General features: G+C 43.6%; 1 protein-coding gene and 1 non-coding gene across 2 annotated transcripts in view; one reads left to right on the top strand and one right to left on the bottom strand.

Moving 5' to 3' along the window:
* Positions 1 to 13,566: 13,566 nt before the first annotated feature.
* On the bottom strand, positions 13,567 to 13,699 carry LOC125995571 (small nucleolar RNA SNORA51). Its single transcript, XR_007491070.1, has one exon. It is a non-coding gene; the product is annotated as a small nucleolar RNA SNORA51 (small nucleolar RNA).
* A 7,182-nt stretch (positions 13,700 to 20,881) lies between these two features.
* Positions 20,882 to 26,104, top strand: part of DRGX (dorsal root ganglia homeobox) — a 43,059-nt gene continuing 37,836 nt past the window's right edge. The window contains exons 1-3 of the mRNA XM_049790729.1: positions 20,882 to 20,940; positions 25,040 to 25,137; positions 25,979 to 26,080. Of these exons, the coding sequence (XP_049646686.1) occupies positions 20,907 to 20,940; positions 25,040 to 25,137; positions 25,979 to 26,080 (234 nt within the window). The 5' untranslated portion in view covers positions 20,882 to 20,906. The remainder of the gene's footprint in view (positions 20,941 to 25,039; positions 25,138 to 25,978; positions 26,081 to 26,104) is intronic.

The raw sequence follows: 26,104 nt of genomic DNA, 5'->3' as shown, positions 1-26,104 counted from the left end.
GGTATTAAGTTGGTGAGTATTTTTATTAGTCAAGTATAATTAGTGCAGGACATAATGAGAGGACATGTACTTGCAGAAGGTTGTATCCTCAAAGTTTGCAACTGGGGTCACATTCAGCAAAGTGTATTTCCCCACCACCTGCATATACCGAGTGACTTTTGGTTTCAGAACAAAAAAGTATGTTGTTGAGGCCGGAGCAATGGCGCAAGCGGTAAAATGTCTGCCTTGCCGACACTAGCCAAGGATGGACCACGGTTCTATCCCCGACATCCCATATGGTCCCCTAAGCCAGGTGCAATTTCTGAGCGCATAGCCAGGAGTAACCCTTAAGCGTCACTGGGTGTGACCCAAACACCAAAATAAAAAGTGTATTGTTGGGGGGGGAAACCAACAACAACACACAAAATATTTCAAGCCAAGTTAGAAGTGAAATGTAGTAAAAAGAAAAAATACAATGCACGTGTGAACACAAGTATCATTCCAGACCATGACTTGATTTATTGGTCTTGGTGGAAACCTCCCTTCTAGCCATTTCTTTGTTTACCTGCTGGGAGACACCTTTGAACATTTTTGCATTTGAGGCATAAATATGCTTTAGTACAGATGCTGATTATTATTATAACCATTTTTCTGTTATTGTTCTCTTTGTGTGTTCTCTTCTGTCTACCTGTTCTCATCTCTTGTTTCTTTGCATTGTGACTTACTTTCTTGTTTGAGAGATCTGATTTTCTTCTGTCCTGTTTCCGTTTCCATATTTATATTAAACAAAGACATTCTGATCTTCAGTTTTTAATCTTGGCCTTTTCGTTTCCTTTTTTAATTTTATCAGTTCTGGATTCTTATTTTCTTAAATTGCTTAGTTCCTCAAAATTGTTGTTTTCCTTCTAGTTTCTTCTTAACTATCAGTCTCTCTCCTCTCTTTCTGTATTTGTTTACTCTTGCTGGGTTTTTTTTTCCTCTTTTATATTCTTATATTGGTAACTTCCTTCCATGCCATTTCTTTGCTCATACTGAAATCAGGTAGCTGTGGCCAGATATTTTTGGGGATATGAAGGAAGTTCATGTAGGAATCACACTTGACAGCACTCAGGGACTTAGTCCTGTCCCTGTGCTAAGGATAGATTCCTGCTAGTGCTCAGGGGGTGCTAGAGATTGAACTGGGACTGACTGTGTGCCAGGCAAGCACTTTATCCTGTACTATCTCTCTGGCCTCCGTATCTTCTGCTTCTCTTCCCTGTAACCCGGAGAGAAGGGATCTGGGCTTGGGGTATGAGAGAGCCTTACCGAGCAGCATTATAGAGGACTTTGTTTTTATTTTCACCATCTTCAGATTTTGTCATATAACTTGGGCCAAGACTCTCTCCTCGTAGATGTAGTCAGAGTCATGATTCTCATCAAAATGTTCTGTTTATTTATTGGATCTTGCTTAATCATTTTCTTTGTTTCATTATATTTTCCCTTCATTTTGTCATTATCTAGAAGTCATAAAAGAACTTGTTAAGCAAATTAACTCATCCTAAACTTGAGTATTGGCTAAGAAGGAAGTCAAAACTCAAAGACAATTTTATTTCCTGGAAGTTACTTAATTTTTTATTTTAATACTCGCTAGATAATAAAAAAAATACCATCTCCCCTCAGTGTGAGATTGAAGTACTAATGCATTTCACAGTTGTTAAGATCTGTCTCTTGTGAAATCTCAATTACACTGAGCTAGAGAAGCTGTAGCCTTCTCATCAAGTAGAAAATGATATTAAAATATGCAACATAAGGGCCAAGGATCTTACACAAAGGGCTGGAGCACATCATTTGAAGGTAGGGGCCATATGTTTGATACTGGACACCACAATGTCCCCTAAAAACTATCAAGAGTGGCCCTAGTACCTACTGGGTATACCTCCCCCAAATTAAAATAAGAAATATATTTTTGTAAATTGTAGTAAAAAAAACAGACATTTTTTTCTCAACTCTTCATCAGGCATGCTGTAGCCTTAGACAGATCAGTGCCATTGTTTCTATGTGGACATTGTAAATACCATCACCATGTTTCCCCCCAGGGAGTGGGTTTGGGAAGAGGCTCTACATCTCACGGTTTTAAGAGAAACTTAAAAAACTTTGTAAATAGATTTAATATATTTAACATGTATTCACATTATGAAACTGCAAATAAAGAATTTTCCAACTCCATGAAATGTTCTCATCATTTAGTTATATATGCATATACCGTACTTCTCAATAGATCAACATGATTAAAATAATCTCAATCTATACTCTATCCACCTATCACTCTTCTTTTGGTTGGGGCGGAGGGCACACCTGGCAATTTTCTGGACTTCCTCCCCTACACTCAGGTAACACATCCAGCAGTTCTCAGGAACCATACAGGATGCAAATGCCCTGCCTGCTGGCTGAACTATCTCTTCACACCCCTCCTCTACACCACTCATTCTTGTGGCAGCATTCTTCTAGCTCTCTTCTATGAATTTACCAACATGTGGTACAGATTGCAATTGTTTTCTCATTTGTTTTCCCTTCATGGAATAGAATCCTGGATGTAACCAGATGCCAAATCACTCAGCTAAAGGTTTTCTCCCCGTCTCCCTATGTAACTCCAGTGTAGCTTATTGGACCACGTGAATAAGCGAGAACACAACTGCCAGGCTGGTCCCTAAAGTTTAGCTTGTGTACAACGTTGTCATTGCCCTGTCTCACCAGTCAGGAAGCCAGTGACAGCTTGAACATGAGATCAATAGATGTCATGCATGGGGGTTGGCAAACATGAATGTTGTTCTTGACTTCCTTTTTTTTTTATCTTTTAATTAAGAGTAAAATTTACTTCTGAATTGGTTTAAACTGTCTTTTAGTGCTTTTAATTCAGCAACTAGTTTTGTGTGTGTAATTTTCACAAGTGGGATTATGCCATCCTTACTGTTTTGTGAGCACTGCTACTTACTAAAGGCTTTAGCACTGACACTGCATCTAAATGTTTTAAACGTTTGAGCAGAAACAGTTTGTACCTAAGCTTGAGGAACACCTGCAGGCCTGGACTTCCACTCTGGAAAACTTGTGTCTAGCACACAGGATTGTAGATGAGTTCAGCATGGGTTGCTGGGCATATCTGAGATAGGGCAAAGACCAACCCCAGTCCTTCCCAGCTGTTCCTGGACTGAGTACCATCCCTCTTTCCCAAGCTGCCAAACCCACGTAAGGCTACTCAGCCCACACAGTCCCAAGCAGGTCTATCAATCCATTGTGACAGGGTTAGAGATGGTGGCTTGCCATGTCTTTCACTCTGGCCTCATTTCTCCTCTTCCACCTTTAGGTGTCAGATAGGTTAGCAGGATAGCTTGGCCATACAAGGTTCAGCTCCTCCTCCAAGTGTCTCTGGGTCCCCAATCCAGACAGAAATCTCATGATCCTGCAGAGGAAGTCTAGCTGCACAAATGAGCCTGCAGTATGCACAGGACAGAGGGAAATGGGAGCCATTCTCAGCAGGAAGTCTACCTAGTTTCAGGACTGCATGCCCCTATATACAAAATGTCTGAACTCCTATGGTCTGGCTACAACTTGCTAATTACAAGAAATTACATGCAAACTACTTTCTCAATAGCCTTCACATAGTTAAAAACCAGGAAAAACCTGTGTGCTTCATAACCTCAGTGTGCTTCATTCAGCTACTGTGTGTGTGTGTGTGTGTGTGTGTGTGTGTGTGTGTGTGTGTGTGTGTGTGTGTGTGTGTGTGTGAGTGCACTCAGGGCAAGGGTTATGAGAAGCTGGGCCTAGAAGCTCCAGATCCCACAAGGTCCTGAGGTGTTGGCTGTTTTCCAGGGACTCCTTTTTTGCAGCTGAGATTGCCTCACCACACTGCATCATCCTTCATGCCTTTAAATACTTTTGGATGCTGAAATGGGCATCTCTGCCGGTCACCCTTAGTTGGGCTCCTGGGATTTAGAAGTTATTTTGAGATGCTGCAAGGTCTTTTTGAGGAGCATATCAGATGATCAGAAATTAGTGTAAGTTGTTACCTCCAGTTCCTGGACTCTGAATAGCTCTCCCCTAGGGCAGACATCTTTTGAGGTGGCAACCCAGAGCCAAAGGCAAAGACAGATTTCTGGGTGCAGGGAAGCTAGGAGTCCATAAAGACAACGTGTACCTGGGCTGCCTCTCATGCAGCTCTGTACCCATATGTCATTGTACCACAATGACAGCCTCTTGTACACCTTCTCCACAGTTTCATGATTGCCCATTAAAAAGTGATATATAAATATATTGAGTGGCCAGAAAGGTGGCACAGCAAGGAGGACATTTGCCTTGCCCACTGCTGACCCAATTTCTATCCCCGCCTCCCAGGGATGACCCTTAAACACAGAGCCAGGAATAACACCTGAGCATTGCTAAGTGTGGCTCCAAAACCAATAAATAAATAACAATTAGAAAATATATTAATTTGTTTTTTCCTGGAATTTCTCCTTTTTTCCTATTTTTTTTTCTTTCCTAGAATTTCTAAGGAAATGAAAGTTTGCCTTGGAAATTGTGTGGTGCTAAGACTCCAGGATGTGTAATTAGTAGTCATTTGGGAGGGTTAAATTTTGTTTTGATACAGTTGTTAGTTGGTTTTGAGGCCACACTTTAGGGGTATTCAGAGATTACTCCAAGCTTGCTTATTGACAGTGGGGGTTATGGTTTTGTTACTCCTACCTGTACTCTGGGGACCATTAGAACAGGGAATCAAACCTGGGTTTTTAGTGCACAAAGTATGTATTCTAGTTATTAGAGGTATTGCCTTGTTTTTGTGCTACTTTTGTGTGTTTCTCAAGGATAACAAGTTCTGGTGATGGTGGCGCCTGGTTAAAAGCTATAGGAAGTAGGCTGTCCTAGGGAGAGATGTAGTTTTCTTAGACAGCCAAAGGCTTTGTACCAGCCACTGTTCTAGACCCCAGGTGCACCACTCGCTTTATTATTAACAGGAGATGGACTGAGCATGTACTCATACATTAAAGCAGGTGGGCAGGGGGGCCAGAGTGTTGGGCTGTGATGGAGAGTGAGGTCCTAATATCTCTGAAGCTCTACTCTGAAAGAGATGCCATTGAGCAGAGAATCAAAGTGGTGGCCAGAGCCTTTATTGCCTTTCCAGGGAGAAGAGCAAGTTCAAAGGCAGGCAGATGGAAGTGGTAAGATGAGTTCACAGGAGGCTTTCCTGATCGAGTCAACTGACATAAGTACATATTAGACACTCCCAGCAAACCTGGCCCTTAAACCCGGGGCCCAGAAAGTAAACCTTGTCCTTAGGAATTTGTGCAATAAAAACCCACATTCCAGGCTCTAGCTCCAGAGGGAACCATTGCAGAGGCTCCTGGGAAAGCCCATATTGGAGTTTCTCAGGCAGGTTTCTAGCTTCATCTATGCTGCTCCCTGAATGGAGCCCACTTGCTATGGGGAGAACAGCCATCAGAAACCAGCAGCCATTTGCCCATTTTCAGAATAATCTTCTGTTCTGGAGTCTAAGGAGGGGCCAGCACCACCATATAAACTAGAGAGGCTGCCATTTTCTACAGGTGAGAAGGTTGCATAGCTGAGGAAAATAGTGACTCCTGCAATTTGGTGCCACCTGGTGGCTGTTGTTGGCGCTGAGTGAAAACAAGTGCCTGTGTGGGATAGGATGGAAGTTCCTCAGGAGAGCAGCAACAGCATCAGAGGATGGTATTTAGTTGCTTTGCAGCTCTCTCATATGAGGATACAGAATGAGCAGGAAGCACTTTGAACAGAGACCCTTTTTTTGCTCCTCAAAAATGGTTGTTGAGGGTTTTCCACCTTGATTTCTTCCATCTTCCTGTTTCTGTGCCCCAGGAAGCATGGTCTTCCTGCAGAGGTGTGAGTGGTGAGCCCTATTAGTTATTCATGGAGGAAGCACTAGATTCAAGGGATGGCCCAGGATCAGAGGGATGAGCCTGCAGCAATCAGTCTGAGGTCTGGGATTTGTGACTTTCCCTCCTTGGAAAAGAAGGTCCTGGCTGCATGTCCATGACAGGGCTTACTCCTGCAGTGTGCAATCACTAACTCAGGGGCCTTCTTCTGGGCCTTGCCTGATTGTGACTTGGGTCCACAACCTGCATCTTTATCCATTAATCTTTCTGGAGCTTTCCCTCCCCTGGCTTGTGGGGCCTCAGTAGCAGTACTCAATATCCTGGATCAAATGATTCTCAGAAATCTAAACTATGATATTTCTTTGATCAAACAGTTCATCTAGTGAAAACTTATCTGAAGGCACCAGCGAGATAGCTCAAGTGGTATTCTTAGGCCTAGGATGAATGAGGTCCATAATTCTATCCCCAGGTCCATACGACTCCCTTAACCCCACCCCAATATCACTGGATATAGCCCAATGTAAGGAAATCAAGGTGGACCCAAGAGATAAGACAAGGGAGAAGGTTAACTTACATTTGGGTGCTCTGGTTAGATTCCTAGTATCACACCAAAGCTCCAGGAGTGATTCCTGAGTACAGAGCCAGGAGTTAAAAACTAGCACTATTAGGTATGTGTCACTTTTCCTTACCATTTGGGGGGTGGGGAGTTGTGTCATACCCAGTGGCATCCATGGGTTACTTCTGGCTCTGCACTCAGAAATCACTCCTGGCAGGCATGGGGGAATCAAACTGGGTTCTGTCCTGGGTTGGCTGCATGTAAGGCAAATGTCCTACTGATGTGCTATCGCTCAAGCCCCCTTGCTTACCATTTTTTAAAAATAACAAAAGGGATATGAGTGTCTCAGAGTAATCTGCCCAACAAAATACAATGGTGGCACATACTGACAATATTTATTCTCCTGGGGCTAGAGAGATAGCATAGCGGTGTTTGCCTTACAAGCAGCTGACCCAGGACCTAAGGTGGTTGGTTTGAATCCCAGTGTCCCATATGGTTCTCCATGCCTGCCAAGAGCTATTTCTGAGAAGATAGCCAGGAGTAACCCCTGAGTTTTTTGGGTGTGGCCCCAAAATTTATTCTCCTTTCTTCTATAATAATAGTGCCTATTTATTCAACACATGGATACCAAGACAAAAAAAATTCTAAACCTCCTCACAATGCTACCAAAAATGCTTCCCACAGTTCACTTTTAGGGCAGATGGGATGAGCACAGAGGTGACAGGTGCAAGGATGCGATGTGCCCTCCTGGGAAGAGGAGACAACTTATTTTTGGTCACACAAGGCAGGGTTCACACATGCAAGTGTTGTAGCACTGGACAAAATTTCCAGCCTGCACATACCCTTCTTTTGCCCTCCCTGGTGGTTGCAGTGCACAAATAGGGAAAAGTCCTCTTGGGCCATAGCTGGGAGTTGCCATAAGGGAATTGATAGAAGAGATGGAGCAAAGTCCCCCAAAATGTCTGGTTTGTCTTATTTAAGATATTTGCCTTGCATGCAGTTGACTTGGTTTAATTCCTGGAACAACATATTGTTCCCTGAATTCTGCCAGGAGTGAGTGACCTCTGAGCAGTGCTGAGAGTGACCAGAAAACAAAAACAAAATGTACAAGATATTGCAAAGAGACCAGGTCTGGACAATATAAGACATATGTCCAATAAATTCATAGACACTGGGGCTGGAGCAATGGTGCAGTAGTAGGGTGATTGCCTTGCATGCTGCTGAACCAGGACGAACTGCGGTTCAATCTCCTGGAGTCCCATATAGTTCCCCAACCCAGGAGTAATTTCTGAGAGCATAGCCAGGAGAAACCCCTGAGTGTCACTGGGGGTGGCTCTTCCCTCCCCAAATAAATTTATATATGCTATGGGTTAATTTTATAAAAAGGATAAATAATGATTATCTTTAGGCTTGAGATTATCAAAGATTTAAAATTTATTCTTATTAACCTATATAGAAACAAAATTTAATCCATGCTGATTTATTTTTCCTTTAGTCATCTTTTTTCTGAGGAACACAATAAAAGGAAAGTCAGCCATGAACCCAATAACTTCTAGTGCCTTCAGAGTTCAAAGAAATCTCTAATGTGTGAGGAGTAAAAAGTTAAAAAAAAGGGGCTGGGAGAATTCTTGCCTAGCATACAGAAGATCTGGTTCAATCTTTTCTACCACGTATGCCATTTCTTCCCCATCCCCATCCCCTTGTCCCTACCAGGATTTGTCCCTGAGTACAGCCATGTACAAAGCTAAACACAAAACCAAAATATATAAGATATGACAGAGACAGGCCATGGGCATCGATGTTGTATTGTGGCAATTTTTTTTTTTTTTTTTTGGTTTTTGGGCCACACCTGGCGGTGCTCAGGGGTTACTCCTGGCTGTCTGCTCAGAAATAGCTCCTGGCAGGCATGGGGGACCATATGGGACACCGGGATTCGAACCAACCACCTTTGGTCCTGAATCGGCTGCTTGCAAGGCAATCGCCGCTGTGCTATCTCTCCGGGCCTGTGGCAATTATTTTCACAACTGATATAATGTAAAAACAAAACTAATATCATTTATTTTAATTATTATTATTATTATTATTATTATTATTATTATTATTATTATTATAGCACTGTATTGTTCATAATGCAGTTGTTTTAGGCATTCAATGTTCTAACACTAATCCTACCACCAGTGTGACCTTCCTCCACCAATATTCCCAGTTTCCGATCCACCCTACAAGCTTGCTTCCCTAAGCACAAATAAATTTACTTCATATTGTTGCAACAAAGGCAAATGGGATTATCAAAAAATAGATCCATAAAAGTCAATGTATTATAGTTGTTACATCTCACAGTGATATTACTACAGTCTTTGAGGATTTATTGAACTGGTTGGTGCTAGTTGAGCATTTTTGTCCAATGCTTGGTGATCTACACAACTTTCCCATCCCACTGGGCTGACAGTATATGATATTTAGAGGTTTTATAGTTTGATGAGGTTCAGTTGTGCTACTGGACTGTTTCTATGCTGGAGAGTGTTGAGTGTGAGTAGGGGCTGCTGTGCCATTAGGAAGAAAGGGGAATATGCCTACCCCTATCCTGAGAAGCCCCAGAGTTTTCAGCCCTGGCCATTCTCCCTGGGAAGATTCAGTATCATCATGTTCTTTTTGAGATTAGTTGTGGGGCCTGGCCATTTCTGCAGGAAGATGTAAAATAAAGTGTGGGTACATAATGGTGGACTTTCTCGTGAGGAGTAAAACTAGTATCATTTCTTTTCCTTTTCTTATCTTTTTTATTATATTTAGACTTGGGGTCATACACCTGCCCTACCCGCTATGCTATTATTGGCCCCCAACCAATATCAATTGTAATCAAGCTGAAAAGACTTTCCATGAAAGTCAGCAATCTCTCATAAATTAAGAAAAATGGGCGTCTCCTCTCTTTCCTTTGTCTTTCACTTCTGCCCTCATCCCATCCAAATAGTTTTTTTTTTTTTTTTTGGTTTTTGGGCCACACCCAGCGGTGCTCAGGGGTTACTCCTGGCTGTCTGCTCAGAAATAGCTCCTGGCAGGCACGGGGGACCATATGGGACACCGGGATTCGAACCAACCACCTTTGGTCCTGGATCGGCTGCTTGCAAGGCAAACGCCGCTGTGCTATCTCTCTGGGCCCAACCATCCAAATAGTTTTACTGCTTAAAGTGTGTACGTGGTATGTGTGTGTATATATATGTGTGTGTGTGTTTGTGTGTGTAAAACTAACACTCTGGGGGGGAGTGAGAACAGAGAAGGAAGTAGGAATACCTTCGATAGAAAAAAGTTATTGTAAATGTTGTCACATAGAGGTTGGATGGGGAGAGGAGAGAAAAAGGAGAAGAGACAGAAAGAGAAGGCAAGGAAGAGGAAATTTGAGAGAATAATGCCAGAGAAGAGGCTGGCATAGGACAGAAACACAGAAGTAGAAGCTGTAACCCTTCTCCCATTCAGTCCTCCCTTTAACTTCCTTGATTGAGACCACATCTGTGAACCACCACACCTATAGGGAGCATTTTACCATCTCCTAAAATCCTTCATCTTTTGAGAGGGCAATCACTTCCCTCTGGCAGATGAGAAAAAGAATGTAAGATAATCTGAGATATGGAAAGTAGTGAGAGGGATTTCTGACCTGACTCACCATCGCTGTGCTAAGCCTCATGGCACAGGGTAGAGCCAGAGGAGGCACTCGATGACTGGGGCACCAGAATGCAGGCCAGATGTGGGCCCCAGGTGCTCCTCCTGCCAGAGCTTCTCTCAGGAGTCTGCACACAGTGTCTGCTTCCTGCACCATCTTGTAGTTGATTGTAGAACTCTGAAGCCCTTGGCAACATTTAGTGATGCCAGAGAAAAGGGATGATTGCTTGGCCAGGATTCACACTAGTATTTATACTTCAACTCATCCCAGAGATCTTGGGAGAACAGAGGACTACACCTCTGCAAGGTGTAGTGCTGATGGCTCATGAATCTGACTGTGTCCTGTGGACCCCCGTGTTCAAAGATCTGCCCTTGTGTCTTGCTGTATCATGCAAGTAGTTTTGCACAGGCTTTTGGCTGCCACTAGGTTGAGGACTGAGACTATCAGGATTAATCTCCTAAACCTGGTGATTTCTCTTCTCTTCCCTTCTGATATTTCTAGTTCACTTGAAATGTAATATCAGTTTAAAAAAATAGAAGAAAAAGTATTTATCACCTTAAAGTAAAAAAAAAATAAAAACAAAAAAAAAACCTCATTCATTTCTTTTGCCTGTGGCATTGGGTGGGAACAAACATGGTTTTCTGCAATCAACTATTGAAGGAATAAGGTGGTGACAGAAAAGAGGGATATTCAGGTAAAAGATGGAAAAACTGTTGCTAAAAACCTTCAGTGCCCAGCAAGGCCATGTTTGCTGCTGTCTTTCTGCAGAGCTGGGCTCACACTCTGTCTGAGACTCCCTTACCAGCCACTTAAGATTGGAGGAACCCACAGACCACTGGACTCCTCCAGGGGAGCAGCCTGTTGCTAGAAATCTTGCTTTGGAAAGCCCCCATCCTTGCAATGAATTGAGGCAGTTCTCTGACATACCAGCCTACTAGACTCTGGGGTCTTATAAATCCAAACCTGAATGTTACGTGGTCAGAGGTTTGTGCTATATGGGGAATGAATGAAGAAATGAATGGTGGAACAGTAAGTGCTGAGGCCTTCTGTTGTGCTGAATCCTTATCCTCACCAGGCTGACCTGAAGGGTTGTGTGGGCAGTTAGATGACAAGCCTGAGTGGTGGGAAAGGCCTGTGCCAGTTTTGCTCAGATACCAGTCAACTCATTCAATAAATATATATGTTGTGATTTAAATGTGTTTTGAGAGTCCACTTTTGGGCGATACTGCAGCCAACAAGAGCAGAGCAGATGACAAGGGTCCGGCTTCTATAATGGGCAAAGTTGCATGCACATTCAAGTTCTGTCTATGGAAAGCACCAGGTCACCAGCAGAACCAGACAGTGGATAGCAGGAGAGGTAGCAGCTGAGAGAGAGAGAGAGAGAGAGAGAGAGAGAGAGAGAGAGAGAGAGAGAGTGTGTGTGTGTGTGTGTGTGTGTGTGTGTGTGTGTGTGTGTGTGAATGAATGTGTAATAATCCCAATCCTACTCGGTAGACAAGAAAAGATTAGAGAAGCCAATTGTGACTTCAGAGTTGCCTGATTGTAAACCATTCCCTTTCCACTGCAAAGCTTTATATAGAATTCAAATCTACTAGAAAGAGACTTTCACTGAGTTTGCTAATCACTCATGTAGCAACCATTTTATTCTCTCAATAATTCTAGTCAACAAAGCCCACACATTTACTAAGTACTTAGCATGGGTACAATGGACAATGATTTAGTTTCAGGGCAAACGTGTCTTATTGAAGAGGCATTGCAAGGTCTCTAGAGAGCTCAGTTGCAAGCACTGACCTTGCTTGCAAGGCTGGTTTCTCAAATAAAGTCCCTGGCACATTTGTAGATGCACTAATACTCTCCCTCTCCTCTTTCTCTTTCCCTACTTCCCCAAACTGTCTTTGAAGCTGTGGGTGCCATGGTAAAGGGTGGGACTCATTTCAATCTCTAGGACCATGGGGACCAAAATAAAAAGGGGAGGGAAGATTTAAAAAAAATAGAAGAAAACAAAGATAAAAACAATTAATTTAAAAAGGGAGTGAGCTCAGAGCGCTGAACGTTGCATTGTAGGTAAGAGGCCTAAATTCAATCCTCGCATAATCCTGTGATCACCACTGGAAATAGGCTTCTCCAAGCATCACTTGGTGTACCCCAAACAGAAACACACACACACACACACACACACACACACACACACACACACACACACACACACACACCATAAAACCGACTGTTTCGGCTTTGGACAGGAGGTTTGATTCCAGTACTGCTATCTTTCTTTATTTTGGTTTGTTTAGGAGCTACACACATCAGTGTTAGAGCTTACTCCTGGCTCTGTGCTTAGGGGATCACTCTCTGTGGTGTTGAAGAGACCAGATATCATGCTGGGAATTGAACCTGGGTCAACCTCACACAAGGCAAGTGCCTTCCTGGCTGTACTATCTCTCCAATCCCTTGCTTGTATATTATAAGCTCCCTAAATAGACATCTCCCCACTTCTACTTTTAATTTGTTTTAACTCTTTCATTTCATTCTTTTGGAGTACTGTTTTATACTGAAGACTCACTTCGATAGCTATTTTCCCTAGAGGTTTGTTGAGATCATTGTGATGAGAACACTGAGATTTTTTTTCTATTTTTGGTTGGTTCCTATTTAAAATGTTCTTGGATTGATTTTATTTTCTTATTAGCAATTCATTATTATCTCTTTCACAACAGTCAGCAGGACTTACCAACGAAAAGTTTATTACTTTTTCCTATGAGTCAGTAACTTGAGTCAAGCCACCAGAGTCTTCTTGACTGTCAGGGGTGAAGACTGAATTCTTCAGATGCACTGGTGGATGAATCCCAGACAGATGTGTGATCTGGCATCTTAGCATTCTCATTGCAACTGAAACTGAGAAATAGGAGACTGAAGGCTGATCTGAGCCTTGTCACAGGCCCTGTACTTCACATAAAAACCTGAATAAAGGGAACATAGAAGAGACTGTGGAGCAGTGGGAGGATGATTCTTTATCTGACAGTAAATGATAGAGAGTAATGAATGATGGAGAATTTACAAGATAATAAAATGCATATGTATCTGTCTATCTATCTCTATATAGATCTATTTCTATTCATAGTCACCATTGAAATTTCTTTGGAATTTCAGCTGGCTGCTATCCCCACTCGCATTGTATCATGTTTAGCTCATCCAAGTTTTCTTATTTCTAAAACTACAAAATAGCAATAGATCCCTTTCTTCAACTTTCTGTTGGCTGAATTCAGAGTTGCCCTCTTAAGATACAATCTAAGGCCATAAAGGAAAGATCTAGTGACTCCAGTGTCTTCTGGTGTGGTATTAGATGGTGCAAGTTTCCTTCTTCCCTAATAACACATCTTATTTTTCCAAGCAAGAACCTTTAGGGATTGGCTCCTGAGGCCAAGAATTAAGACCTGTGACCCCTGCACCTCACATACCATAAGAAGAATTTCTTGAGATGAACTGAACTTGATTCTTTTTTTTGTCCCCCAATTCACAATACAGACCAGGCAAAGGGCCTGGGTTGAGGTGTATATGGGGTGCATTTACTGTACCTCCTCTTTCTATACAGTCAGTGTAAAGAACATAGCCTGTGGTAAGAATTGGGAGGCCTTATATTTTCTTTTCTTTTTTAATATATATCTATATATATCTATATATATATATATGTGTGTGTGTGTGTGTGTGTATATATATATATATATATAAAATCCTTCACCAGTGCAACATTCCCATGACCAATATCCCAAGTGTCCTTCCTCCCCATCCCACACAGGCCTGTACTCTAGGCAGGCTTTCTACTTCCCTCATTCAGTCACATTTTATTATGATAGTTCTCAGTGTAATTTAGAACTTGATTTTAAAACTACAGACGCTATAGACTTGGTCTTCAATATACTCTTTCCTCACTCTTTTATTTGTCTATCTATTTGTTTGTTTATTTATTGTTTTGGAGCCATATATGGTGATACTCAGGGCTTATTCCTGACTCTGCACTCAGGTATTGCTTTTTATGGGCTTGAGGGACCATACGAGGTACCAAGAATGGTACCAGAAATAGCCACATACAAAGCAAATGTCCTACATGCTGTACTCTGGCCCCTCAATATACCCTTTTCTATCTGAACATTTGACAAGAAGAAATCATTATTAGTATCATAATGGGATTTATAGTATAATCACACAGAATTTACTTCAGAGATAGAAAGATCCAATGCTTGCAGAAACTAGAAAGAGATGTTAGATAAATGTGAGTAGAGATCAGGAGGAAAACAGTGTAGAACAGGGGAGACTGTGGCCAAGTTGGGTTGACATATTGAGCCTTAAGGTAATTAGTTGGAAGTTACAAAAATGTTCTGTTGGCCTTATAAAATATCTCTTATATAACTCAAAGGTTCTTAATTTAGATATCATAAATAGCCGTGGACTGAATAAAGCTCAACAAACCAGTCAATGAATTATAAAAAAGGGGGAAATGATAGTAATAAACATGACAGACTAGTAAATAAGTAGGAAGAGGAACCTCTTCAGAGAGAGGTACTTTGGCACCAGAGACAGCCAGAGAAGGATGGTGTCTATGTAGGGTACCATCTAAGCAGGGTATCATCTCCCCCAAAATGTGAAATCCTAGTAGGCTGTAGCAATGACAAAACAGCAATAATGATAAATATTTGCATTGTGTTCTGAGTGTTTACTGAGCGTTTGCTATATGCTGGACATTGATTTTTACAATAGGTTATTTTGAAATATAGATTATATTTATTTATTTTGGTGTTGGGATTTTAACCTAGAGTTTCACATATATTAGACATATATTCTATTGCTAGATCACATCCCTCACTTTTGAATAGACTAATTTTATTGAGAACTATTTTAAAATTTTAGGCACCATGACTAATAATGCTATTGCTAATAGTTGCAGTCATATAGTGTTTTAGACTTAACGTTTTTTTTTTCAAGAAAAGTTGTTGCACATACACATACATACACACACACAAACTGGGCAGAAAGTTCAAAGAGTTTGACACAGCCTTACACATACAGCCTTTTACACTGTCAGCATCCCTAGTGGAAGGAACATCTGTTACCATCGATAAACCTTCCTTGTAACATCAGCTACCCAGAGCTCATTGCCTGATAACAGGGTTAGTTCCTTTTTCAGGTAGCATACCCAAGTCTGACAAAAATATAATGACCTATTCCCTACCATTGTACTATTATAGAGAATAATTTCACCACCCTCAACATCCTCTACCACTATTTTGAAATCTTCCCTAGCACTTGATCTAGGCAGGAATCACATTGTTCCTTACAGAGCAGATAACTTGCTCAACCTCACCCATCTCATGAGGACAGGTGCATACTAGACAAAGTTCCACTGGCACAGACTCTGCAGACAGTGAGCTTTTCTAAGATGTCTTCCCCTGTGAAGTTTAGGCTACCTTGAGTTTAAGCTGAGCCATAAAATTACCCAGAATCCATGTGGAAATACAATTTGCTCTGTGACCACCACCACAGGTAAAGTTTTGGGAACTGGCTCACATTAAGGAGTTGCTATTATTTTTACATGACAGTAAATGATAGAGAGTAATGAATGATGGAGGATTTACAAGATAATAAAAAGTATATGTGTCTATCTATAGATATAGATCTATTTCTATTCATAGTTACCTATGAAATTTCTTTGGAATTTCAATTGGCTGCTATCCCCACTCCCATTCTATCATGTTTAGCTCATCCAAGTCTTCTTGATTATTTCTAAAACTACAAAATGGCAATAGATTTGCTGGCAAGTAGAGAGATGGTGGAGGGGGGGGATGTCTGTTCTGACCGTATATAAACTCTTAACTTCTTGGGGGAAGCTACATTGCTGCCTGGAGTTACACCATGGAGGGCTTTAAAAATTAATAACAAGAGCTGGAGAGATACTAGAGTGGTTAAGGCATTTGCCTTGTATGCTGCTGACCCAGGCTTGATTCCCAATATTACATCTGGTCCCCTTAACACATTCAGAAATGATTCCTTAGCACAGTAGCCAGGAGTAAGCCAGGTGTGGCCCCAAACACCTCCTTCCCCTAAATTAATAGCAACAACCAAACAGCATTGTAAATTATCAGACCCTTCCCAAATCACACTTAGGAATTCAGCATGTTCCTCTAAACATGAAATTATTTGATTGTTTTACCCCATGTGGGGGGGGGGGTTAATAACCATGTTTATTTAAATAATTTCTGCCAAAGAAGTTTTAAGAGGGAAGTTAGAAAATGGCTTCAGAGCCCATGGAGAGAGAGGTCCAGTTCCACGGATGTATCCATATATTTGGGTTTATTAGAGGTTGACAATGACATCTTCAAATATTTTCCTCATTTTTCTAAAACTGAGAAAATCCCAAGACATATATACCATGTATGGAGTTTGACTCCATTAACTCTATTAACTCACAGCCTTCATTTCCTGAGGATTTGAAGTTCTTAAGAATCCATTTAAAATAACTCATAATTACCGAAAGACCATTTGGAGCTTGCAAGCATAGATGTTCCAACTTCCAGCATTTTATTATCACTCCTTACTGTTTTTGACATGACAGTTCTTTCTTCACAGAAGGCTTATCATTAGAAAAATCAAATAACCCTTTGAGAAAACAACTTATTCTCCTGGGGAGAGGTGCAGTGTTGCTATCACCCAGATGGGATCCTCTGCAGGCAAGGAAAGTAGCCCATTTGGCCTAAGGCTGAACTGTCCGTATTTTAGAGCAAAGGCTGCTTTTCTCTCTAGTTCTGCTTCCTAGCTCCGAGCTGCCTCTGAAGTAGCTACACACAAATCTGAGGGTGTATTGGTGCTGTCTCCCCACTTGATTGTTTTGAAAGTGGAACAACCTTGAAAGTTGAACTCTCCACTCTGCTCTGGCTCCTCATTGTTCTGTTAGACAGGAGCCAAAGTAACAGTCCTCCTGGTCAGTAAACAGAAAATTATTTCTTGAAGGAAACAGGCACTTTGCAGCCGCTCTATATCAGAGATGGAGCGAAGAAACATTGAGGATTAGCCACAGAAGTATTTCCTTGCAGAGGCAGGAGGCAACCCAGGTGGGATTGAGGTGGGCGACAGCAGAGTCTTGAAATGTGAATGGTTTTAACTTTAAATCAGCACTTCCGCCTTGACAGAAACCTCCTCTAATCTCTCCTGCACCCCTCGTGTCTCCTGCAGCTTTGATTTTTGGAACACGTCACATTCCTCATTAAAGCAATCACTGTTAAAACATAAAGCAACATAGGATTTATTTCTTCATTAAACTGATGATCCGTATATGAAGCCAATTAACATTATGTGTCTGGTGAACATCAAGTGTAAAGAGGTTAGAGAAAATTAAAAGGAGTCACCTTGGTCTTTAGATAAAGAAAGTACACTTTTAGATTGTAAATTATCAGTGTCCAAGCGGGACAGATCGGTGGATTTGGTTAATTGCAAAATTCATTTTACCGCACACCGCACCAGAATTAAGGGGAAAAAAATAACCTTTTCGTTACTAACGCCCTTTGGGTGTGTGTGTATATATGTGATAGTGAATGCATTATTATTCACCTTCTTCCTGACCAAGGGTGGGAGACCATCGGAAGAGGGATTGGGGGGTTGGCTTGGTCAAAGTTTGTTGCAGCCTTTCCTTTCCACCGCAGCTGGGTGGATTGCGGATTTGCCGTTTTGCCAACAGGCGCAAGAGTGGCCACGGCGGTTCGGGTAGCAGGACGCCGGGCCGAGCCGAGGCCCAGGGTGCCCGACCAGCTCCGACTCTAGGCGGGCGAGGTGAGTGCTTTCTAGGGGCCGGGCCGGCAGTGCCGTCGGGGACGCGCTCGGGGGACAGGACCAGCAGGGAGGGACCCAGCGGAAGCGGCTGTTGGCCAACCGCGGGTCCCTTCCCGGTTCAGTCCTAGGATTGGAACCGAGCTCTGGGTTGCTGAGCCTAGAGTTCGGGACCCTGCTGAGAACCCCGAGTGCATATCCCGCATAAGTTTGGGAGGGGATCAGGGTTTGGGCTCCTGGAAGGTTCAGGATCCCGACATCGCGCGAGGCGCTTTGGCTGCAGGAAAAGCACCCCAACCCCAGAAGGCGCCTCCGGGCCCCAAAGACCCTTTTCGGGCTCCGCTGCAGGGCGGGGAACGGGCGCCGCGGTCAAAAGGGTTCTAGCCAGCCTGGAGAGGCGGGGAGAGCGCTGCCCGCCCTCTGGCAGAGCTGGGAGTTAGCCCAGCACCCCGGACGTCTCTCTTTCTATCTCTTTTTCTGAAAATCAGAACCTGCTTCAGCAGATGCCAGGAATCAGGAGTTGAGAAGGGTTTGGGCCTCTTTGGATTTGGGGCCCAAAACGGCTCCGGGCTCCCTCTTAAGACACTCAGGTGCGTCTAAAGCAACTTTGGCTCTGCGAGCCCAGCGCTTCTGTTCTGGTTTCAGCGCAGAGCAGCCGGCCAGGACTAGGGGCAGACCCGGGAGAGTCTGGGGAAAAGCGGGCACTTGCAAAAGGCTCTAGAGAACCACACACAGTGCGCGCTCTGAGCCTGTTAGCCAGGACTGGATGATGCGGATCGCCTCTGTGGTTCCAGTAAGTCCCTTTAAAAGTCACGGAAACCCGTGTTCTCAACTGCCCCATCTGGCCGGGCCTGCCGGCACACTCGCCTCCTGGGCCTGCTGGGGTGCAGCTCGCTTGGCCCGCATCCTGGACTCCCGGAGGCTGGAGCTTCGGAGGCACCGTTATCTCTCTCGCATCCCCGCACAGAAAACACCCGGAGTTTGAGCGACAGTTCTTTCGCGTGTCCGGTCGACTCCCCGAGCTTTGGGCTGTCTTGAGTCCAGAAGGGGCCGCCGACGGGTTCCGCGCCCCCCCGACTTGCTTCCTTCCCCAAGAGCCTGGGCCGAGAGGAGCCTCGTCGTCTTCCTTCTGGTGCAATCGGAGTCAAGGAGCGGGTCGAAGTCGGGGTACGCTTCCCTTGCACTCGCCTCGCTCGCTGCGAGTCCACGTGTAGACACGCCAGACCTTTTGTTTGCAACGCACTGTGTCTTTAAGATCAAAGCTGGATTCCCCGGTGCAGGGGCCCGACCCCACCGCTGGATCCCGAAAGCGGCATTAGAATGTTTATAAAATATTCAATTTCTGCAGTCTGTCCAAGAAGCCATCGTCCCAAAATAAAATCAGCAGTCTAGACGAAACACAGACAACCAGAACTTATCAACAGTTGTCTGACTTGCATCTTAGGATGCATCTTGAGTGGGTCATAATACCAACTTTATTTTCAGTGGTGCATAAATTAATTACACGCATTTAATAACCAAAATATCATTATATTCCCCCTTTAATATCATAAAGGCTTTCCGCCAGGGAAGCACTTAATAGTGCAGGGGGCCGTAACGGGCTATTATCCTGGTGTAATGCTATTACAGAACCAATTATGCACCATTAGACTTGCTTTTTTTGCAGTTTATGTGATTTGATCCAATCCTGCGCCCCTGACTTGAAAATTTCAGCCCGGCACTTTAGAGTTTAATTTTCACCCAGGCAGAGGGAAGGGCGGTCTCTCTCCACTGAGTGTCTGCCTCGGATGCATTTTAAAAGTAATTGCGAAGGGTCCCACCGCATATCATTTGCCTGGAGAAGCGAACATAAATTCAGGGACCCCTTGCTGAGAACAAAATCAAACTTTCCTTTTGTACGGTCGCTTGGAAAGGGAAGCCGTGTGCAAAGAGTCCCCCCAAAACCCATCCAGTGGCGACAATTAGCTGCGCTTTGTCGAGTCGCGAGCAGCCCGGGAGTCGCCAGGCCGAGCCCAAAAGCCAGGCTCTCGCGGAGAAAAGAAGGTTGGAGTCCGAGGGAAAACTGGAGTCGGGGGGCGGGGTGGATGTTGAGAAAAAATAATGCCTTTGGGGAAGGGGAGGGTGTTGGGAGCGAGGCTCGCGTCTCTTGGAAAAGAAAGGAGGTTAAAAAAAAAAAAAACATTCCCGATGTTTGCTGAGAAATGACGGGTTATTTTTTTTTTTTTAACACCACGTGGGCCATTTGTAAGGCCCAATAGACCTATCCAAGTTACTCGCTGTAGACAGCGCTGGAAATAATCAGATTAAGGCCAATTATGCGTGAGATTATAAAGGCGAGTGCTGAGTGGCGGCGCGCGCTGTAGACAAGACAGTAAGACATCTGGCCACTTCTAGACTCACTTTTTGGGGTCCTGCGGGCGCCAGCCGCGCCGAACCCCACTCGCCTCCAGCCGACCCTGCCGTGCGCACCCGAGCGGTTCGCTGCTCCGGCCGCCCTCGCCAGCCGCTCACCGAGGTCCGTCCGTCCGCCTGGCTGGCCGAACCCCAAGCTCGACTCCCGGGATCCCAGCCTTGTGGCTCTGCAGCCTTCCGGGCCGGCCGGGGCTTTCTAACGGTGCATTTGACCTGAGCGCTCGCCGGACCCCACTTCTGGCCTGGAGGCCGAGAGCCCCGAGAGCCGGGATCCAAACTCCGCGAGTGTGGGTACCGGCAAGGAGAACTGCTGCCTGGGAACCCAGAACCGCACTGCTTGTAGGGGGTGTCGGGGTGTTAGGTTGAGAGGTTGCAGCTCTCTCTTCCCTCAAGTCCCCCCCAGCGGTCTTTGGGCCCTGGGAAAGGGTTTTTTATTTTATTTTATTTTATTTATTTTTTTCCAGGAGGGCATTGCTGTGTGCGCTCCAGGGCCAGGTCGGGGCACAGGCAAATCCAGACTTAGGCTCTATCGACGCTTGCTTTGCATCCAGGCCTGAACTTCGAACCCCAGTCCGGTTGACGGCCGCCCTCCCGCATCTCCAGGCCGTCGGCGATGTTTTATTTCCACTGTCCGCCCCAGCTCGAGGGTGAGTAGCTTCTGCGCCAAGCCAGCTCCCATTGCAAAGGCGCTGACCGGGAAAGGCCCGGGAGCAGCTAGCTAGTCTGGCCTGTGGTTGAGTTTCCTCAACCCTCGAGGGGTGCAGCCTTAGGGCAGTGGGTAGAGGCACCCCGGTTCCCCTCCCGATCCCATTCCAAGCCTCCCTCACTGTCGCCACCTGCCTCCCACCTCCCTCTCCGTCTGGACCCGCCGGGGGCCTCGGGCGATGCGTGCCCCAGGGACCTCTCGGGTGCTCCCAGCACAGATGCTGGTGTCACGCCTTTAATCGGGGCTCCCCCGCCCAGAGGGCCACATCAATCTTTCAAGGCATTTTGCAAACATCCCTGAAAAGCCACAGCGGACCAGGGAGTGGCCTGCATAGTCCTGAGCCGGCACCGCCAAAGAGAGAGGTTCAACAAACACCTTATCTCTAGGGCTGAATTAGATGGAGTGCGGGGTGGGGTGCTTGAGGGTACTGGTAAAGGTCTTGATTTGGTGCTTTCATGTCCCCAAATCCAGTGCCAGATTGCCCTGCACTCAGCAGCCAGAATGCACTGGTAAGCTCCTTACTGGTCACTGAGCTCCTGACCCCAAATGCCAACCGCTCCCCAGTCTCAAGGGACCATCCAGTGGCTGGGATTTGGGGCTTGGAACCTTTCTAAATTTCCTTAGAAGAAATTTTGTTTCAATGTTTCTGGTGGGTGATCTCTGTACAGGGACCGTGAGATGTTGAGGGAGGGCAGAAGAACATCTCTGGTGTCTCCTTCTCCCCATGGGACATCTTTAGGGCTTGTCCCTCCATATGGGAGATTAGTGTGCAGCAGGGCACATGGGAAGCCACACTTAAGATTCTCTTTCCATCTCAGCAGTATTTTAGCCATGAGTTTCTAGGACCTCCATAACAGAACCGTGATGGCAGCAGAGCTGGACTGGTTTGGACAACCCAGCCTGTGGTTTATTTGTCAAGTAAGAGAATTCTGGGAGGCTAAGAAACTCGGAGAATCCTAGAACAAGGGCAAACAGCGATGTGAACACTGGGTACCTGAGACAATCAGGAATGTTGACAACTTGGCTTGGCTTCTCTGGACTGGGAGCTGCGTGCACCTCAACAGGCCAGGATTTCAGAAAGTTTGCTTTTGTTTTTTCCTTGGGTTTTTTAGGAATGCAGTTGGACTTTTGAAAAAGATTAGTGAGGATCTGCCTTTAAGTGCTGCCTGATGTATTAGGGCTCTTAAGAAGGGAAGGCCATCCCCACCTACCTCTCACCTCCTTTCACCTCTCAAGACCCATGCTGATGAATATTCTGAAAAGGTCTGAGTAGTCTACTGTCTATATGTCTCCCAGGGCCTGGAGAAGGCCCTCTCTTTCTTGGTGGGTAGACTTCTGAACCCTCCTTTTGGAAGTGACTAACTTCTGGCATCCTCTGGTCAAAAGGAAGGTGCAGTTTGGTAATTTAGCAGGTGATGAGCTGCCCATGTTGTTTTAGCAAAAGGCCTGTGTGTGGTATGAACTACAGAGGTCACTTTGGGAAAGGCCTGGTGCAGTTTTCCAGCCACAGGGCTGCGCGTTGCCCTCATTTATGCTCAGTCCAGTTCCAGCTTGTCACTTATTCTGTATGTTATGATCAGGAGCCCAGGAGATATCACTTTGAGAAGCTTTTCATCCCCTGGGATGTGTTTCCAAGACAGTTTGAAAAAAATGGGATTTTGTTTTACACTGGTGTTGCTATGGAAGAGAGGATCTGCTGGAAAGGATCTTTGGAATCCAATGTCTCATTAGAGCCTATCTGTTTAAGTTACCTTATTTTCTATTAATCTAGAGAAGAATAAGGACAAAAGGAGAACATGACTTCTAATTTAGCCACTTATATCATGTTAAAGATTAAATTAAAAAGTAAGACATAGACTACCCACTTAGGGAAGTCACATGAAACAGAAACTTAAAGTTGAAAAGAAAACATTTTAGCTATATGTCTTTTCCTAAAAATATCCTTAAATTTTTTTTAGCTATATGTCTTTTCCTAAAAATATCCTTATTGTTGGTTATTCTATACCTTCAAGAAAAGCATTTTTTAACCATTTCTTGTACCCTTTTCTACATATTTGTTATACCTTATTTGTGCTGAGATTATGCTGCTGTTCCATTTAAGAGTGAAGTCAAATACTCTACTTAATTACATCTCTAGGACATAATCTTTTTTACAGCACAGTATATATTTGGGGGATTGTTCCCCATTAGTATTTACAGATATTCAGATTATACTATCAGATGGGTGTAGAAAGTGCTTACCAATGGTCACGTAACTTGTTTCAATTTTTTTTCTTATTACATTCCTGGGAACATCTCTCTCTAATTTGTCAAACTTTATAAGTATATTCACAGACATAATACCTGTGTGTTCACTGAAATTTTTTAATAGAAATTGCTAAATTACCTTTTAATAAGACTGCACCAATTGACATCCCTGTAAGCAATGAATGAGTGCACATTATTGCATTCTTGTTTATACTGCATATCATTAGACACCTTTTCCCCTACCAAAATGGTGAAAATAGTAGTCACTTCATTGGTCTGATTTAATTATCATTAAAGTTACCATTTTATAGCATTGCAGGCACTTTATTTTTAAGGAAAAGGCGCCTCTTTTAGTTTCCTCTTTCTGCCAATCTTTATTTTTATAAATTCCATGAACTGCCCGAATTTTTAGTATTTCAAATGATACAGACCTTAACTTTAAAAATATTATGCACATAAAATATGCAGTGAAACAAATAGGGATAAGCAGGTACATTTACACTGAGTTTGCTTGTGATAGTCAAGGGTAGAGGCTAATTCTTTCCTCAAAATCAAGGGCTTTATTTTGAAGGAGGCACTTTGGTTCCCCTAAAATAATGGAATGAGATTGCTTTGAGGCTGTCCTTTTAAGCTTCCAATGAGCTTGAGTGAAATATTTTGACCTGGAGTTTTGAATAATAATGTAACTGGATTGGAAGATAGAGTGGAAGACTTTTATTTAGTAAAGGAAGTCTGACTTCACTAAACAGAATGTTTGAAAGCTCAAATAAATCTTTGGAGCAGAGGTCCTTCTGAAGGATAATGTCTGGGCAGTGGAGTTGCCTGCTTGTAAGGCCAAATATACAGTGATTCTGAGATTACAGTCCATGTGAGGTTCAGCATTCACTGGCTAATAGGAACCTGATCATTTGTTTTCCTAAGAAGCCATTGTGGACTGTCAAGTAAATGGTGCACATTTGGAAAATGATTTAAATATACATTTGGGGCTAAACTCTGTTTTGGCTGATAGACAAGTTTTGGAGGCTGCAGGAAAGACAGTGGAAAGCAAGCTGTTCCCCACCTTTTTTTTTTCTCTTCAGGGAGGTGGAAGGTTGGCCAATGGGTGAGATGCCCTTTCAAGGGCCATCCTGTAATAGTCTGCTGGGAATTCAAGGCAGCTGATAGTGGTGCAGATCTCTTGGTAAATGACATCTCTATAACAGAACCACTATGGTGCTGATGAGCTGTGACCACTGGTAATTAATATTCATTTATAAACTTCTTACCTCCTTGTGCCCTGAAGTTCCAGAAGAACACTATGAAAAAGAATCACTCCCTTTTTTTCTATTCTCCCTCAGTACCAGTCTTAATAATAGAAATAGGAGAAAGTAAAGTCCCAGGCCAGTAAAGGGAGACAAAATTCTCTTAAAGAATAAGAACTAGGGTTATGAGAAACAGTGGACAGAGATGCAGATGTGAGCTGACAGATCGATAAGACCCTAATTCAAGTCAGTGACCCTAAACCAGAGTCCAGAATTTCATGAAAAGCGGACATATACTTGGTGTTGGGATGTAGGGTTGCCATCCAGGGCATGAATGTAGCATAGTTGGGCTAAAGTTGAAGGCTATTATGAGAGAGAAAGGATGAGGCCATCAAAAAGATGGCTTCTGTCTGATAATTAGAAAAGAAAATGATACTTTTGGGTAGACTGAGCTCCTTCTGGGGGCAATGAATGGGTTCCTTTAAGTTTTATGTGTATCTGAGGTTCAGCGTGAGGACAGCCTCTCAGGTTGATATAGTTTGTCCTCAGCAGGTACTGCACCCTTTGGCAACCACTCTACGGGAGATTTCGATGATGGATTTTTACGCAGAAAACAGCGCAGGAACCGAACCACATTCACTTTGCAGCAGGTAATGATATGAGAGAAAGAAGAAATGAGAGAGAGAATGAGAGAGAGAAAATGGAGGAGAAGAGCAGAATCCTATATCTTTTAGAATAAGGCCAACTGAGCCTTTCTGCTTTCTCAAACAATTTAAATCTCAATTCTGGGAGAGAGCAGATGACTTTGACCTTATGGTCTCGGATAGCAAGTGAAGAAACATAATGATCTGCTCCCAATTGTCTTAGGTTGATGGTTTTGGGAACATTTCTATATCAGCAATATCATTTGAACCTTGAAATAACCCTTTGAAGAAGGCAAGTCAGATGTTCTGATCCCTAGTATAGAGATAAGAAAACCAGGACCTAAGGAAAGGACTGATTTGTAGAAGGTGCTGCTGACTGTTAATGAAAGGTCTATTGCTATAATCCTGACATTTTAGTTCCTGAAATTTGGATTCCTTCCCTTGGATTTTTCTTACTCCTGCAGTTGACTGGAGCAGTCAGGCGGTGACTCAAAGCCCCCAGATAGTTTCTGTGGGACTCACACAACCTGGCAACCTGAAGGTGCTTCTAGATTTTCTTTCCCGTACACTTATTTAAATGTAAATGCATATAAGTACTTGTATCTCTTGACTTATTTCTGTTTCTTAAGGGAGCACTGAGGTTTTTAGTAAGTCTCATCTTATAAGACATCAGCGGTTGAAATTTTAATTCTGTGGGATCTTTTCAAAGAGCTCTCTCTCTCTCTTCTACCTCTATTTTTTTTCCTGTGAAAGTACTTCCTCATCACCCATAGAAAATGTTCAAGATGCATTTGCTTCCTCTTACCTAGCCACAATGCCTCACCAGTAAATATTTTTCCTTTACCAGCTAGAAGCACTGGAAGCAGTTTTTGCCCAAACGCACTACCCCGATGTCTTCACCAGAGAAGAGCTAGCCATGAAAATAAACCTCACAGAAGCCAGAGTGCAGGTAAACCTTCTTTTTAATTATTTA

This window comes from Suncus etruscus, chromosome 17 (genome assembly GCF_024139225.1).
Source record: "Suncus etruscus isolate mSunEtr1 chromosome 17, mSunEtr1.pri.cur, whole genome shotgun sequence".
NCBI lineage: Eukaryota > Metazoa > Chordata > Mammalia > Eulipotyphla > Soricidae > Suncus > Suncus etruscus.
The sequence above is the reverse complement of the archived record's forward strand: the minus strand, read 5'-3'. Positions and strand labels throughout refer to the sequence as shown.